Below are 17,112 nucleotides of genomic sequence, written 5' to 3'. Positions count from 1 at the left end.
TAGACAGAGGTAGCTATTTTTCCTCCCGGTCTTACTGAAAATATAGCTGTCCCTGTTGATATATTATCGAATAGATATTTGAAAAACACATTGAGGCTTGATTATAAACAACGTTTGCCATGTTTCTGTCGATATTATGGAGGTAATTTGTAATATTTTTCAGCGTTGTCATGACCGCAATTTCCGGTCGAATTCTCAGCCAAACGTGAAGAACTAACGGAGTTATTTCGGCTACAAAAATCATATTTTTGGATAAAACATTTGCTATCTAACTGGGAGTCTCGTGAGTGAAAACATCCGAAGCTCATCAAAGGTAAACAAATTAATTTTATTATTTTCTGATTTTCGTGACCAGGTTGCCTGCTGCTAGCTAGGCATAATGCTAGGCTATCGATACACTTACACAAATGCTTGTCTTGCTTTGGCTGTAAAGCATACTTTCAAAATCTGAGATGACATGGTGATTAACAAAAGGCTAAGCTGTGTTTCAATATATTTCACTTGTGATTTCATGAATATGAATATTTTCGAGTAATATTTTTTGTCCGTTGCATTATGCTAATTAGTGTCTGTTGATGACAATTCTCCCGGATCCGGGAGAGGGAGTTCCAAGTTAACAAACTATAGTTTTGGGAAGTCGGTTAGGACATCTACTTTGTATATGACACAAGTAACTTTTCCAACAATTGTTTACAGGCAGATTATTTAACTTGTAATTCACTGTATCACAATTCCAGTAGGTCAGAAGTTGACATACACTAAGTTGACTGTGCCTTTACACAGCTTGGAAAATTCCAGAAAATGATGCCATGGCTTTAGAAGCTTCTGATAGGCTAATAATCATTTGCCATCATTTGAGTAAATTGGAGGTGTACCTGTGAATGTATTTCAAGGCCAACCTTCAAACTCAGTGCCTCTTTGGGAAAATCAAAAGAAATCGGCCAAGACCTCAGAAAAAAATTGGAGACCTCCACAAATCTTGTTCATCCTTGGGAGCAATTTCCAAACGCCTGAAGATACCACGTTCATCTGTACAAACAATAGTACGCAATTATAAACACCATGGGACCACGCAGCTGTCATACCGCTCAGGAAGGAGATGCGTTCTGTCTCCGAGAGATGAACGTACTTTGGTGCAAATCAATCCCAGAACTACAGCAAAGGACCTTGTGAAGATGCTGGAGGCAACAGGTACCAAAGTATCTGTATCCATAGTAAAATTTGTTCTATATCCACATAACCTCAATGGCCGCTCAGCAAGGAAGAATTCACTGCTCCAAAACCGACCTAAAAAAGCCAGACTACGGTTTGCAACAGCACATGGGGACAAAGATCGTACTTTTTAGAGAAATGTCCTCTGGTCTGATGAAACAAAAATATAACTGTTTGGCCATAATGACCATTGTTATCTTTGGACGAAAAAGGGGGAGGCTTGCAAGCTGAAGAACACCATCCCAACCGTGAAGCACGGGGGTGGCAGCATCATGTTGTGGGGGTGCTTTGCTGCAGAAGGGACTGGTGCACTTCACAAAATAGATGGCATCAGGAGGACGGAAAATGATGTGGATATATTGAAGAAACATCTCAAGACATCAGTCAAGCAGTTGAAGCTTGGTCGCAAATGGGTCTTCCAAATGGACAATGACCCCAAGCATACTTCCAAAGTTGTGCCAAAATGGCTTAAGGACAACAAAGTCAAGTTATTGGAGTGGCCATCACAAAGCCCTGACCTCAATCCCATAGAACATTTGTGGGCAGAACTGAAAAAGTGTGTGCGAGCAAGGAGGCCTACAAACCTGACTCTGTCAGGAGGAATGGACAAAATTCACCCAACTTATTGTGGGAAGGTTGTGGAAGGCTACCCGAAATGTTTGACCCAAGTGAAACAATTTAAAGGTAATGCTACCAAATACTAATTGAGTGTATGTAAACTTCTGACCCACTGGGAATGTGATGAAAGAAATAAAACCTGAAATAAATAATTATCTCTACTATTATTCTGACATTTTACATTCTTAAAATAAAGTGGTGATCCTAACCGACCAAAGACAGGGAATTTTTACCTGGATTAAATGTCAGGAATTGTGAGTTTAAACGTATTTGGCTAAAGTGTATGTAAACTTCAGAATTCAACAGTAAAAAATAAGTTACAAACAATGTGGAAAAACAAACAAAATAGCATGGTTGGTTAAGAGCCAATGAAACCACAGCCATCCTCTCCATCCACCCCCACACAATCACACCTCCTCCTCAATGCTTCACGGTGGGAACCACATATGCAGAGATCATCCTTTCATCTACTCTGGCTCACAACATTTTTACATTTGGACTCACCTGTGCTATTTGCTCCTGTTTCTTGGCCCAAGCAAGTCTCTTCTTCTTATTGTTGTCCTTTAGTAGTGATTTATTTGCAGCAATTCGACCATGAAGGCCTGATTCACACATTCTCATCTGAACAGTTGATGTTATTACTTGAACTCCATGAAGCATTTATTTGGGCTATAATCTGAGGTGCAGTTAACTCTAATTAACTTATCATCTGGAGCAGAGGTGACTCTGGGTCTTCCTTTTCTGTTACGGTCCTCATGAGAGCCAGTTTTATCATAGTGCTTGATGGTTTTCGCGACTGCACTTGAAAGTTCTTGAAATGTTCCAGATTGACTGACCTTTATGTCTTAAAGTAAAGATGGGACTGTCATTTCTCTTTGCTTATTTGAGCTGTTCCTAATATAATATGGACTTGGTACTTTACCAAATAGGGCTATCTTCTGTATACCACCCCTACCTTGCCACAACTCAACTGATTGGCTCAAACGCATTAAGGAAAGAAATTCCACAAATTCACTTTTAACAAGGCACACCTGTTAATTGAAATGCATTCCAGGTTGGTTGAGAGAATGCCAAGAGTGTGCAAAGCTGGCATCAAGGCGAAGGGTGGCTACTTTGAAGAATCTAAATGTTTTTTTGGTTACTACATGATTCCATATGTGCTATTTCATAGTTTTGATGTCTTCACTATTATTCTACAATGTAGAAAAATAAAAATGGTTGAATGAGTACATGTGTCCAAACTTTTGACTGGTACTGTGTGTATATATATATATATAAAAAAATTATACTGAGTGTACAAGACATTAGGAACACCAGCTCTTTTTCCTGACAGAGGGACCAGGTTAATCCAGGTGAAAGCTGTGATCCCTTATTGATGTCACCTGTTAAATCCACTTTAATCAGTTTAGGTGAAGGGGAGGCGACAGGTTAAAGAAGGATTTTTAAGCCTTGAGACAATTGAGACATGGATTGTGTATGTGTGCTTTTCAGAGGGTGAATGGGCTTGACAAAATATTTAAGTACCTTTGTGCGGTGTATGGTAGTAGGTGCCAGGCGCACAGGTTTTAGTGTCTAAAGAACTGTAACATTGCTAGATTTTTCAGTTTCCCATGTGCGCCAAGATTGGTCCACCATCCAAAGGACATCCGGCCAACTTGACACAACTGTGGGAGGCATTGGAGTCAACATGGGCCAGCATCCCTGCGGAATGCTTTCGACACCTTGTAGAGTCCATGCCCCGACGAATTGAGGTTGTTCTGAGGGCAAAAGGGTGTGCAAATCAATATTAGGAAGGTGTTCCTATTGTTTTGTACACTCAGTGTACGAGTAAGTGTGTGCACAAGTCTCTTTAGATTGCTTGAATGCAATTATTGTTGCTGGATAGACCCACCCTGGGAAACTAATACATGATATTTTAAAATAAGATAAACTGTATTACCTCTTCAGGTCTCTCTGAGGCTTTCCGTCTGCAGGAAAAGCAAATTCAGGCATTTAGATAATGAAATAGACAACTCCAGTCATTTTGTGTTATTTCACAGGCTAGTAGCCTAATTACTTACAATAACATCAAGGAATACCCTTTTGAACTCCAGAATGTTCATTTAAAAACATTTGGTATTTTGATGTGCTATAGCTGGGGTAGGGATTTTCAATTACATGTATTTCAATTCGATTAAATAAATATTTCTTTCACACTGTTGTTTTCCTCTCACCTGCGTGCTAGAAGGGCGTTCATTTCCTGCATCAGCCCCTCCCCTCCAGCACCACTACCTCCACTCAAGCGGTTGGCATCGTTCTTGGCTCCACCTGTTCCTGGTGGACTGTTCTCATCCTGAGGAGACACAACATTGGTCACCATACGAGTTCCATTTTATAGAAGCCAACCAACAGGTAATGTGTGTATGGTTAGAATGTCCAAGCAATTTTCACATAGATATGAATGGTCTTGTTCAGTGGGTCACACTGTAGCAAAACATTTTCAAACGTATTGCAAAGAAACAAAACAATTAAGTTTCTTATTGGACATTTAGGTAGTACCTCCTTGTTTCAAAACGTTTTCTTCTTACTGACCATGATCCAAGTCTAAGCTGAGATACTAACCCTTGCAACTTTACGGAGTTTGGCTCCAGCGAGGGCAGCCGCCAGTCCTGAGAGTGGCTGCGCCAGCTCATTCCCTGCCTCCCCTACCGGTGGTCCTCCATCAACTGGCAGTGGAGGGGGCATGGGCGGTGGCACCGTGGCCGGAGGCGGGGGGCCTGGTGGAGGAGGTGGGGCCATGGATGCCATAGGGGCAGGGGGGGGCATAGGCATAGGTGGGGCCACTGGTGGGGCCAAAGCCAGCAATGAGGGAAGAGAAACCGGACCTGGGAGAGAAACAGCATAGGTTCACATCAGGTGACATCAGATTCCTCATTGGCTAACACTGTTGGCGAGCACGGATTGGAACTGATTAGATTAATGGTCTCAGATAAGAATAATTTAATTTAAAGTTAATCAAAATGCAAAAGTACAGTAACAGATGGCTGAATTTTCTATGGGAACTGTTATTGTATTCATAATAGGTATATGCTTCCATCCATATAAGCCAGATGCATGTTGTGTGAGGTGTGTGGAGGTGTGTGGAGTCCCCACCCCCAACACACACACAGAACACACATTAGTTGTTCAAGTGCCTTGCTCATTGAGCTCTGCTTATACTTACTGCAGCTGGCCGTGGCAGCCTGAGCGACAGGAGAGGGTGTCTGCTTGGGCGAGCCCCCCTCTGATTGGGCTGTGGTGTATGAGGGGGGAGAGAATTGGGGTGCTGGTGGTGGTGGGGGCGTGGCCTGGTACATCTGCTGCTGGGAGTGAAAGGAGGATGGGTACTGGGGCTGGTGGGCAGAGACAGGGACAGGGCCCTGGGCAGACAGACCAATCAGAGGGGCTAAGGAAGAAGCCTCGCCGTAACCTAGCTGCAGCTGTTGCTGCTGCTGAGCAAGGTTATAATAGTCCTCTGATTGGCCGTTGGCGTGGGGGAGGTGGGACGGGATGTGGGGTTGGTCAGGCTGGTCCAGGGGGTGGGTCTTGACGCGGCTGTGGAGGGGCGGCAGAGGGTGGGCCACGGGGACGACATGCTGGGGCTGGGGCACAGGGGGCATGTGCACAGGCATCATGCCCACCAAGGGGGGCGTGGAGGGTACAGGGCCATACATGTGGGCGTGGGAGGCTGACCAGGTGCCATGTTTGGGGGGCAGCACAGGGTCTTGCAGGGCATGACCCTGGTGGAGGGACTGGGTGTGGTGGAGGGTCCGAGCAGTGGGGGGAGAGAGGGGGATCTGGCGCACCTGCCGGGTCGGGGCCATGGGCACCCCTGGCTGCACGGGTGAGAAGGCCGAGGCCAGGGAGGTGGAGAGCTGGGAGAGCTGGGCGGAGTTGTCGCCAGCCCGTCCGCCCAGAACCTCTCTTTCCTGGGAGGAGGAGGAAGAGGAGGAGGAGGAGGGGGAGGAGTTGGAGGCCACTCGGGCGTAGGAAGGCGGCAGTGTGGCGGCCCGGTAGTGTCTGTACTCAGGAGGGGTGTTTGACGGGTGAGAGGGAGGGGAGGACACCTTATATTGGAGGGTGGAAACAACTATAACACACAGATGTAGGAGGGTGGGGTAGAAAACAAAGGATGTGAAAGAGAGAATAATGAGAAACTAAGCAAAGATGAGACAAACAATTACATAAGAAAAAGAAGCAGGATGCGAACTCTCAGGAAAGCAGGAAGTCACATTGCCATTCAGCTGCCGATAGCACGCTGACAGAATGAGTGTGGCTCCTGTTTGTGCATGGATAAGCATGAGTAAATAAAGAGGGGGGGGGGGGGGTTCAACACAAGCACAGATGTGTCCGAGGTAGCTCTCTCATGGTCGTATTCATTAGGGTATACTGTAGCACAACATTTTACAACGGAAAACCATAGTGAGCATATCTTATTGGACATATTCAAGTAGTTCCTCCCTGTTTCAGTCTGTTTTCTCACCATTGGTGCCAAATGAATACGACCCATATGCGCTGCTACACTAGGCTGTGTTTGGTTACCATGATTGTCATGCTATTCCCATGGAGAGAATAGCATCTTAAGATGTTATCTGACATGGGTAAAACGTATTGTGACTTGTGTGTTGACAGACCCTTGTCTAACATGGTAGTGTTTGTCCACAGTAAGTATGTTTGTCTGCAGGCCTTACCTGAGCCAGATGTCTGTCGTTCCCTCTCTTTGTGGGCCACTCCTTGCATCTGCATCTGATGCTGCTCCATCATTTGCCTGCAGATACACAGAGGACACAGACACAAGTTTTAGCCTCTCCCTATTTCCAGCCTTTCAATCTGGGCCCACGAATACATTGTTTCAGAGAGAGAGAGTGAATAGACACAGAGCATGGGCTCCTGAGTTCTTCTGCAAAAATATAAAATTAGAGTTGGATAAATGTAGATAAACTTGCATTTTTTTGCTAGGACATATACAGGATACTAACCTCAACATCAAAACCTTAGTTCCAATTCACAATTCCATACCTAAAACCTTGACTTTGGACAAAATTACCTGAATGGACTATTACTACCAAGGCCTATCAAGAAAAAAAGACTTCTAACAAGCCAAAACCTACAGAAGAAACACAGCGGAACCTGGAAATACCATCCAACATAAAATTGAGTGAGTAATATTCAGTCTGAACCTACTTTCTGAAGCCAAAAGTAAAAGACAATTACCTCTCGGTAATTTAGTTATATAAAGCTTAAATAAGGCTACCAAGCTGCTAGGAAAGAATCTGACTGAAATTAGCACATAAGTGTGAAGAGAGAGGTGTGAACTCTTAAGGCTAACAACGGCAGGAGGGTTTCACAGGCCTCCTGACCTAAATGCAGAGGCCTTTGAAGTCCCCTCCATCTTTGCAGAGAAGATATCCTCCTCAGAACCCCCAAAATACAACAGCCACAGGACAACTTTGTTTGGACGTTGTAAAGGATCATTCGTCGATACTGGAAAGATATAGCTTGCTTAACGATCTCCTTTTCCACGTGGAAAAGACGGACAGAGACTTGCGAGCTACATTAGCTAGCTAGCTGGGATTTTCTACAAGGAATCTGCCTCCCAAAAAAGCTTCTCCTAAGTGGGTGTGACACCTACTCCCGGATGCCTGCTGCACTGCTGCTTGGATTCAACCTGGCGATCTGTTCACCATCTTCCCTGGCCTGTCTCCCCTTGTCTGGTATAGGTACCCTCGCCACACTCCCCCCTCTCTCCCGAGCTTTCGATCGCCTCCAGCACACATGCACTGTTGAGTCGAGTGACTCTGAACTTGCAATGGCTAGCCCCGAGTTGTTATATTTTTCACTTGTACTCTATACTATTTGCCTTTTGACTCCTGTGTTCTTTGTTGACTATGAACTTGCTTGTTTACCCAACCGGGGGACAGTCTGTTTATTCCCACACTCGGGACTCTGACTCTCTATTGTTTACACAGACTCTTGGACTCCCATCCTATTCTAACCACCTCTTGTCGGCTTTGTGATCATGTTACCTGATGAAATTGCTGTACAATATGATCTTGTTGCCATCTACTGCACATTCAAATGTGATCAATCAACACTGCAGAGCAGTCCTCTGCCATGCCCTGATTGTATTACAGTTGATTATATATGGAAATGTGCACGTACACCCTAGCCCATCTACTGTTGCTAGCCCCAATTCTGATTTGTGCTCTGATATCTGCTTCACTGATTTCTGCTCTCGTAAAAGCCTGGGTTTTCTGCACGTTAACACTAGACGCTTATTACCTGAAATGTATCAATTGAAAGTGTGGATTCACAGGTCCAATCCTGATGTGTTGGTCATTACTGAGACATGGTTAAGAAAGAGTGTTTTGAACACTGATGTTAACCTGTCTGGTTCTAACATTTTTGGGCAAGAAAGATCTTCCAAAAGTGGTGGAGTGGCAATCTTTACCAAGGAACACTTTCAGTGCTTGGTTGTCTCCACCAAGTCATTCCCCAAACAATTTGATTTGTTGGTTTTACGCATTAAGCTTTCAAATAAATCTTTGTTGACCGTTGCTGGGTGTTATCGGCTACCATCAGCTCCTCTAGTGTTATCTTCACATCTCTGGTATGGTATGTTCATTCTTAGTGAGTCCTTTTAAGCACTCTGGTTAATCACACTGACACTCTCTTCTGACCTCATTCAGGAAGTGGCTACTTAATGTAGGACATAAAAGAGGACATTAAAAAACATTATCTCATTAGAAAATCACATTCCTATCTTAGCAACAAAAGTTTAATCATTCTTCATATTGTATTCACAATGTATTAGATGGAAACTTGATAGCCAAGGGGGGTTTCTTTCCTAAGTTACAGTATTTAGTTCATACAGTTTTTAATATCACAAAATGACAAGTAATATGACATCATTATTCTTTAGATCTGCACTGACCATTCCTAACATTCCTATCTTAGAAATATTGTTTGAGTATTCACTTTCTGGGTGTTATAGTTTTGGCTGCAAAAGTCTTCTGGGGGACAAAGGCATTCCTTTGGTTGATACTGAAGAGCAGGATGGAGATTCTCCTCCTCCCTAATTTATGACAGTCAAAACCGGCCCAGTCCCCCCTTTCCTCTTCTGTGGGTGAGAGGGATGTGGTCATCATCAGCCATTTGCCAAGCTGATCTGAGGCCATGGCTCCTCAGCCAGGAGTCATGACAATGCATACTCAGGCTGACTAGCTATCATCCAGGCAAATTAGAAATAAGTGCACTCAGGCTATCCGGAAGGGAAAGGTTAGTTACTTTAAGGAGCAGTTCTCTCTCTGTGGGTCTAACCCCAAGAAGTTATGGAAAATGGTTAAAGACCTGGAGAATATACCCTCCTCCTCACGGCTGCCCATATCCCTTAATGTTGACAATGATGGCTGAGCTCTAATCACCACTTCATTAAGTCAAGATTCCTATTTGACTCTGCCATGCCTCCTTGCCTGTCCAACATTTTCTCATCTCCCACCCCTTTTAATGTGACTATCCCCAATCATCCTCCCTCTTTTTCCCCTGCCCCGCAACAAAGTTTCTCCCTGCAGGTGGTCACTGAGTCCGAGGTGCTAAAGGAGCTCCTTAAACTTGACCCCCAAAAAAACCATCTGGTTCAGACCATTTCTTCTTTAAGGTTGCTGCTCCTATCGTTGCCAAGCCTGTCTCTCCTCCCTGGGGAGGTTCCCATTGCTTGGAATGCAGCCACGGCGTGTCCTTTATTTAAAAGGGGAGATCAAGCTGATCCTAACTGTTATAAGGCCAATTTCTATTTTGCCCTTTTTATCAAACATTTTGGAAAAACTCAATAATTAAGTGACTGGCTTTCTTGATGTCTATAGTATTCTTTCGGGTATGTAATCTGGTTTCGGTTCAGGTTATGGATGTGTCCTGCAACCTTAAAGGTCGTAAATGATGTCACCATTGCCCTTGACTCTAAGAAATGTTGGACTGCTATTTTTATTGACTTGGCCAAAGCTTTTGATACGGTAGACCATTCCATTCTTGTGGGCCAGCTAATGAGTATTGGTGTCTCTGAGGGGTATTTGGTTTGCTAACAACCTCTCTCAAAGAGTGCAGTGTATAAAGTCAGAACATCTGCCGTTTCAACCACTGCCTGTCACCAAGGGAGTACCCCAAGGCTTGATCCTAGGCCCCACATTCTTCTCAATTTACATCAACAACATAGTTCAAGCAGTAGGAAGCTCTCTCATTCATATGCAGATGATACAGTCTTATACTCAGCTGGCCCCTCCCCGGATTTTGTGTTAAAAGCTTTACAACAAAGCTTTCTTAGTGTCCAACAAGCTTTCTCTGCCCTTAACCTTGTTCTGAACACCTCCTAAACAAAAGGTCACGTGGTTTGGTAAGAAGAATGCCCCTTTCCCCACCGGTGTGATTACTACCTCTGAGGGTTTAGAGCTTGAGGTAGTCCCCTCATACAAGTACTTGTGAGTATGGCTAGACGGTACTCAGCACATCAAGCACACTCAAGGTCCTAAATGATATCTTAACCGCCATCGATGTGCAGCCGTATTCATTGATCTGGCAAAGGCATTCGACTCTGTCAATCACCACATCCTCATTTGCGCTGTTGTCTTTGCCCAATTAATGTTTGTACCATGTTTTGTGCAGCAACCATGTTGTGCTGCTGTCACGTTGGGTTGCTACCATGCTGTGTTTTCATGTGTTGCTGCCATGCTATGTTGTCGTCTTAGGTCTCTCTTTATGTAGTGTTGTGTTGTCTCTTGTCGTGATGTGTTTTTACATTTTTAATCCTGAGGGGGAAAAGGTTTGTCGTGCCCTCTTCAAGACTGTTTTGGTGTATTTGGTCCATGATAGTTCATTGTTGATGTTGACACCAAGGAACTTGAAACTCTTGACCTGCTCCACTACAGCCCTGTCGACGTTAATGGGCTTTTCCTGTAGTCCACGATCAGCTCCTTTGTCTTGCTCACATTGAGGGAGAGGTTGTTGTCCTTGCACCACACTGCCAGCCTGTACTGCAGGGCCATCACCAGAGTTTCATAACATTTGCGGCCAAAATATATAATCCTGTTCTAGATTTATACACTATATACTATACAAAAGTACGTGGACAACCCTTTTTATATTACTGGATTTGGCTATTTCAGCCACACTCATGGCTGACCGGTGTATAGCACACAGCCATACAATCTCCATAGACAAACATTAGAATGGCCTTATTGAAGAGCTCAGTGACTTTCAACATGGTACCGTCATAGGATGCCACCTTTTCAACAAGTCAGTTCAGCAAAATTCTGCCCTGCTAGAGCTACCCCGGTCTGTGCTATTATTGTGATGTGGAAACGTTTAGGAGCAACAATGGCTAAGCCGTGAAGTGGTACGCCACACAAGTTCACAGAACGGGACCGCTGAGTGCTGAAACACGTGGCACTTAAAAATCGCCTGTCCTCGGTTGCAACACTCACTACCGAAATCCAAACTGCCTCTGAAAGCAACGTCAGCACAATAACTGTTTGTCGGGAGCTTCATGAAATTGTTTTCCATGGACGAGCAGCCACACACAAGCCTAAGATCAGCATGCGCAATGCCAAGCGTCGGCTGGAGTGGTGTAATGCTGGCCGCCATTGGAACAGTTGAAATGTGTTCTCTGGAGTGATGAATCACGCTTCACCATCTGGCAGTGTGACGGACAAATCTGGGTTTGGAAGATGCCAGGAGAAAGTAAGCCAGTCAAGTTCTTCCACACAGATCTCGACAAACCATTTCGGGTATGGTTTTTCCCCAGACTGTTGCCACAAAGTTTGAAGCACAGAATCGTCTGGTATGTCATTGTATGCTGTAGTTTTAAGAGTTCCCATCACTGGAACTAAAGGGGCCTAGCCCAAACCATGAAAAACAACCCCTGACCATTATTCCTCCTCCACCAAACTTTACAGTTGGCACTATGCTTTCGAGCAGGTAGCGTTCTCCTGGCATCCGTCAAACCCAGATTCGTCAGTCGGACTGCCAGATGGTGAAGCGTGACTCATCCCTCCAGAGTCCAATGGTGGCGAGCTTTATACCACCCCAGCCGACAATTGGAATTGTGCAGAATTGATTTTAGGCTGCTCAGCTATGGAAACCTGTTTCATGAAGCTTCCAAGTTGAGTCACAGCTCTTCAGTAAGGACTTTCTACTTCCAATGTTTGTCTATGGAGATTGCATGGCTGTGTGCTCGATTTTATACACCTGTCAGCAACGGGTGTGGCTGAAATAGCTGAATCCACTCAAGTGGTGTCCACATACTTTTGTTTATATAGTGTATGTATTGGATAGTGGCACAATCATTTGGGCTTTTTGGGCTTGGGCTCATTAAATGTTGTTAATGTCGGGCTCGGCTCATAAAATGTATTTAATATATGGCTCATCAGGCTCAGGTAGCATCAGGTTTTAATTTTCATGCTGATCAAAGCTCTAATCAAATCCAGACATATTTATTTTCTTTTGAATGACACTTCCGGTTTTAGCAAAAAAATACTAGGTTACACGGGAGAAAAGTGATTTATTCTCGGGATGGAACATTTGTAAAATACAGGGAAAATATTCAACCCTAATGTGAGTTTAGCACCTCTTTCCACTACTAGAGTGGACTAAGAACACAACACGAGCCACTGGGTATGTGGTAGGCCTGATGTGTTTCGTATCCTTAAACAAACTACCTTCAGACAAATTAAATGAAGAACACTTTCAGTGATGGATACAAGCAAGTTTTCAAAACAGTTTCTTTATCAATGTCTTTTGTTTTGTGAGTTCTACTGTGCACCACGCTTTGTCATCACTATTTGGTGTTTTTATGAAAGTCAGAGGGGCCTTACCTCCTGTGTGCATCGGGGTCTTCTGAGGAGGGCCCATTTTTACGTTGGACAGCAGGGCCTGAGGTGAGAAACAGAAACAGATCTTTAGCTTTTAGAAAAAGACAACCTGTACGGAAGGACATATATTCTTGTGTATCGTTGGTGTTTGTGAATAGTTTCTTCACATGCCACACCGTCCCCAGCAGTAATAGAGATATATATTTAGCATATTGAATGTAGGCCTGAGGTTACATACAGTATAACAATAACCAACAGATAAATAATGATGTAAGGGTCCGGCAGCAGTGTCTATTTTGCCTGTGGGTCTGTCTTTTTACAACACTGAGCACATATTAAACTGTATTTGTACAGTATACAGGTGCTGATCTGGTGAGATGTGTCAATTTAGTTTAACAAGAAGTCGTGACAACCACACTATTGCTCATGGCGCTGTCTTATCTTGTTCAATGTAAAAAATAATGACAATACGACCTAACAGCCAAAATAACCGCCTCAAATGCAGACAGGGCTTTGACAGACAGCCAGTTAATTCCATAAATTGCATGCTGGGTCAAATGGCATGTGTCATCTCACAAGGGAAGTGTGTCCCTCCCCCGTCCTCTCTCTGGCTTCTACTGTGTATCCTCACGCACTCCTCTCCTCTAAATTCTCCCGAGAAAGACACATGATTAGCCATGGCATGTCTTGGTTGTTGACATTAGCATATTAGCATTACCATGGGATTCAATACATTTAGCACTAGACATTATTAGTAGGTCTTGCTTGTTTACATTGGAAGTGGTGTATTGTTGTCTGTCAGCTTATTTTGACATTAGGAATTATTTTACAAACATATGCCGGGTTTGGAACCTGCCCAGGCATAAATAGTTGTCCTAATGATGAAACTGAGACTTTTTGAGACGGTCTTAATAAGTACAAGGAGTTAATGACTGGAGTGGGGTGGATGCAGGGTAACCTGGTCTGAGATTTGTTTGTGTTGTCTTGTCAACTCCTATGTGGTCATTGGCATGACAATGACCACATAGGAGTTGGCTATCCAGTACAAGCAGATCTGGGACCAGGCTATGCAGGTAGGAATAGTCAGTTGTGAAACACACCACACATTACATGAGGTGCTATGCCTCTGCCCTGAAGAGACAGACTGTGTTTTTCCCCATAGCATGATTGATGTAAATCACAGGCATTTCCACAGGAAACCTCAACTAAACAGGGCCAGCAGCACCGTGGACCAGAATAGACCTGACCTTCCCTCCCCTCCTTCCCATACACACCTGGGTACAATTTCTACAGTGCATTCTGCATTCAAAATAACAAATGCATGAATCCCAACCTTCCTTTATTGCCAATCCTGAACCAGATTCAAGGGCAAACATGATTGTATTGGATTGAATGTAATATTCTTAATTTCCATTGGGAAAAACGTCTAACTTTGTCAAAATATTCAAATCAAATCAAATCAAATCAAATTTATTTGTCACATACACATGGTTAGCAGATGTTAATGCGAGTGTAGCGAAATGCTTGTGCTTCTAGTTCCGACAATGCAGTAATAACGAACAAGTAATCTAACTAACAATTCCAAAAAAAACTACTGTCTTATACACAGTGTAAGGGGATAAAGAATATGTACATAAGGATATATGAATGAGTGATGGTACAGAGCAGCATAGGCAAGATACAGTAGATGATATCGAGTACAGTATATATATATGAGATGAGTATGTAAACCAAGTGGCATAGTTAAAGTGGCTAGTGATACATGTATTACATAAGGATGCAGTCGATGATATAGAGTACAGTATCTACGTATGCATATGAGATGAATAATGTAGGGTAAGTAACATTATATAAGGTAGCATTGTTTAAAGTGGCTAGTGATATATTTACATCATTTCCCATCAATTCCCATGATTAAAGTGGCTGGAGTAGAGTCAGTGGCATTGACAGTGTGTTGGCAGTAGCCACTCAATGTTAGTGGTGGCTGTTTAACAGTCTGATGGCCTTGAGATAGAAGCTGTTTTTCAGTCTCTCGGTCCCAGCTTTGATGCACCTGTACTGACCTCGCCTTCTGGATGACAGCGGGGTGAACAGGCAGTGGCTCGGGTGGTTGATGTCCTTGATGATCTTTATGGCCTTCCTGTAGCATCGGGTGGTGTAGGTGTCCTGGAGGGCAGGTAGTTTGCCCCCGGTGATGCGTTGTGCAGACCTCACTACCCTCTGGAGAGCCTTACGGTTGAGGGCGGTGCAGTTGCCATACCAGGCGGTGATACAGCCCGCCAGGATGCTCTCGATTGTGCATCTGTAGAAGTTTGAGTGCTTTTGGTGACAAGCCGAATTTCTTCAGCCTCCTGAGGTTGAAGAGGCGCTGCTGCGCCTTCTTCACGATGCTGTCTGTGTGAGTGGACCAATTCAGTTTGTCTGTGATGTGTATGCCGAGGAACTTAAAACTTGCTACCCTCTCCACTACTGTTCCATCGATGTGGATGGGGGGGTGTTCCCTCTGCTGTTTCCTGAAGTCCACAATCATCTCCTTAGTTTTGTTGACGTTGAGTGTGAGGTTATTTTCCTGACACCACACTCCGAGGGCCCTCACCTCCTCCCTGTAGGCCGTCTCGTCGTTGTTGGTAATCAAGCCTACCACTGTTGTGTCGTCCGCAAACTTGATGATTGAGTTGGAGGCGTGCGTGGCCACGCAGTCGTGGGTGAACAGGGAGTACAGGAGAGGGCTCAGAACGCACCCTTGTGGGGCCCCAGTGTTGAGGATCAGCGGGGAGGAGATGTTGTTGCCTACCCTCACCACCTGGGGGCGGCCCGTCAGGAAGTCCAGTACCCAGTTGCACAGGGCGGGGTCGAGACCCAGGGTCTCGAGCTTGATGACGAGCTTGGAGGGTACTATGGTGTTGAATGCCGAGCTGTAGTCGATGAACAGCATTCTCACATAGGTATTCCTCTTGTCCAGATGGGTTAGGGCAGTGTGCAGTGTGGTTGAGATTGCATCGTCTGTGGACCTATTTGGGCGGTAAGCAAATTGGAGTGGGTCAAGGGTGTCAGGTAGGGTGGAGGTGATATGGTCCTTGACTAGTCTCTCAAAGCACTTCATGATGACGGATGTGAGTGCTACGGGGCGGTAGTCGTTTAGCTCAGTTACCTTAGCTAGTTACCTTAGTTACCAACAGCAGGATCAACAATGACGGACATAGATGGACAATGGCCCAGTGAAAAAAAAAAACTGTGGACAAAACTGTAATTATGACATCATGGTGAGGTATACTAGACATTTTTAGACATCTTTTTAGTGACCAGACCAAAATAGGCCGTCTTTGCTTGAAGTCGTTATGACGTGCCTTGACATCACTGGTAGTGTATACTGACTGGGGTACTGCATAGTGTGAACTAAGTGGTTACTGAGTCATACCCTACTGCCCCAACTGAGGATGAGACGCTATTCTGAGACCGAGCAGTTAAAAAGGGCTATCCGGGAGATCACGTATTTCATATCAGGAATACCGAACAATAAACTCTAGACGCCCCTTTGCAAAACTTGTGTGCCCTTGTGTGCATGAGGGACACGTGGAACATCTTTATATGGATACTGCTTACCCAGTGAGCACAAGATATTGAAAATACTTATTTTCAACCAAAAATACATATTTTCAACGAGTCCTTACCATATCCAACCATCTGTAGGTTTGGAATCTTGGTTTGTTTTCAGAATTCGCTTGACATTACTGATGTATTCCAGTTGGCTTTATAATACATGAATCCAATTCTTAATGAGCAACTAAGGCGAGGATGTTGGCTTCATTTGTGCTGATGGCTGTTTTTTAATAAGGTACTGTAACACTTTCTAAAACTAGATTAATTCCCAATCCCAAACAGTCTTTCATGTTTCATCTCCCACAGTCATCGTCTCATGAAGGGGAAATATTTTAATATTCTATCATCATCAAACAGACCCAATCATAGGCTTCACATTCCTGCCACCTTTTTCAGAAAATAGCACATAAATATAAATCATTCCCTACTGTACATGGTTTCATCACTACACTGCCTATGAGGAGTTTAGTTGTGTGTGTCCCTGTCTGTGTGTGTGCTGCTCTTTGTTCTCTCAGCCTTCAGCTCTCTGATAGGTGATGTCTTGGGATGTCTTGTTTACATTCTTCTTGACACTACTCTGAATTCCCCTTGTTAGCAGCTGATAATTATCTGTAATGCTTTGGCACCTAATGTTAGCACATTAAACAGCCCAAATACTCATAATCGCCATTGAGGGCAGTAATCTATCATGGTGTCTATGAGCCAACCTGAGCCCACCTCCGACCTGATCTTTTCACGGTTTTGTTTGGAATACATGAAACCAAGAATTTGAACTATATACTGTATAGTATTTGCGATCAAAGGA

The 17,112-nt window shown here is 44.1% G+C and overlaps 1 protein-coding gene across 5 annotated transcripts in view; it reads right to left on the bottom strand.

Annotated features, from left to right (window-relative positions):
• Positions 1–17,112, bottom strand: part of LOC109903819 (ena/VASP-like protein) — a 67,012-nt gene that overhangs the window by 16,255 nt on the left and 33,645 nt on the right. For all 5 annotated transcript variants that reach the window (XM_020500796.2, XM_020500794.2, XM_031788448.1 and 2 more), the window contains 6 exons: positions 12,711–12,768; positions 6,540–6,616; positions 5,033–5,938; positions 4,432–4,694; positions 4,044–4,162; positions 3,770–3,797 (listed from right to left, as the gene is read on the bottom strand). In XM_020500796.2, coding sequence (XP_020356385.1) covers positions 3,770–3,797; positions 4,044–4,162; positions 4,432–4,694; positions 5,033–5,938; positions 6,540–6,616; positions 12,711–12,768 — 1,451 coding nt within the window. The remainder of the gene's footprint in view (positions 1–3,769; positions 3,798–4,043; positions 4,163–4,431; positions 4,695–5,032; positions 5,939–6,539; positions 6,617–12,710; positions 12,769–17,112) is intronic.

The sequence above is a fragment of the Oncorhynchus kisutch genome, linkage group LG14, assembly GCF_002021735.2.
Source record: "Oncorhynchus kisutch isolate 150728-3 linkage group LG14, Okis_V2, whole genome shotgun sequence".
Lineage (NCBI taxonomy): Eukaryota > Metazoa > Chordata > Actinopteri > Salmoniformes > Salmonidae > Oncorhynchus > Oncorhynchus kisutch.
The sequence above is the reverse complement of the archived record's forward strand: the minus strand, read 5'-3'. Positions and strand labels throughout refer to the sequence as shown.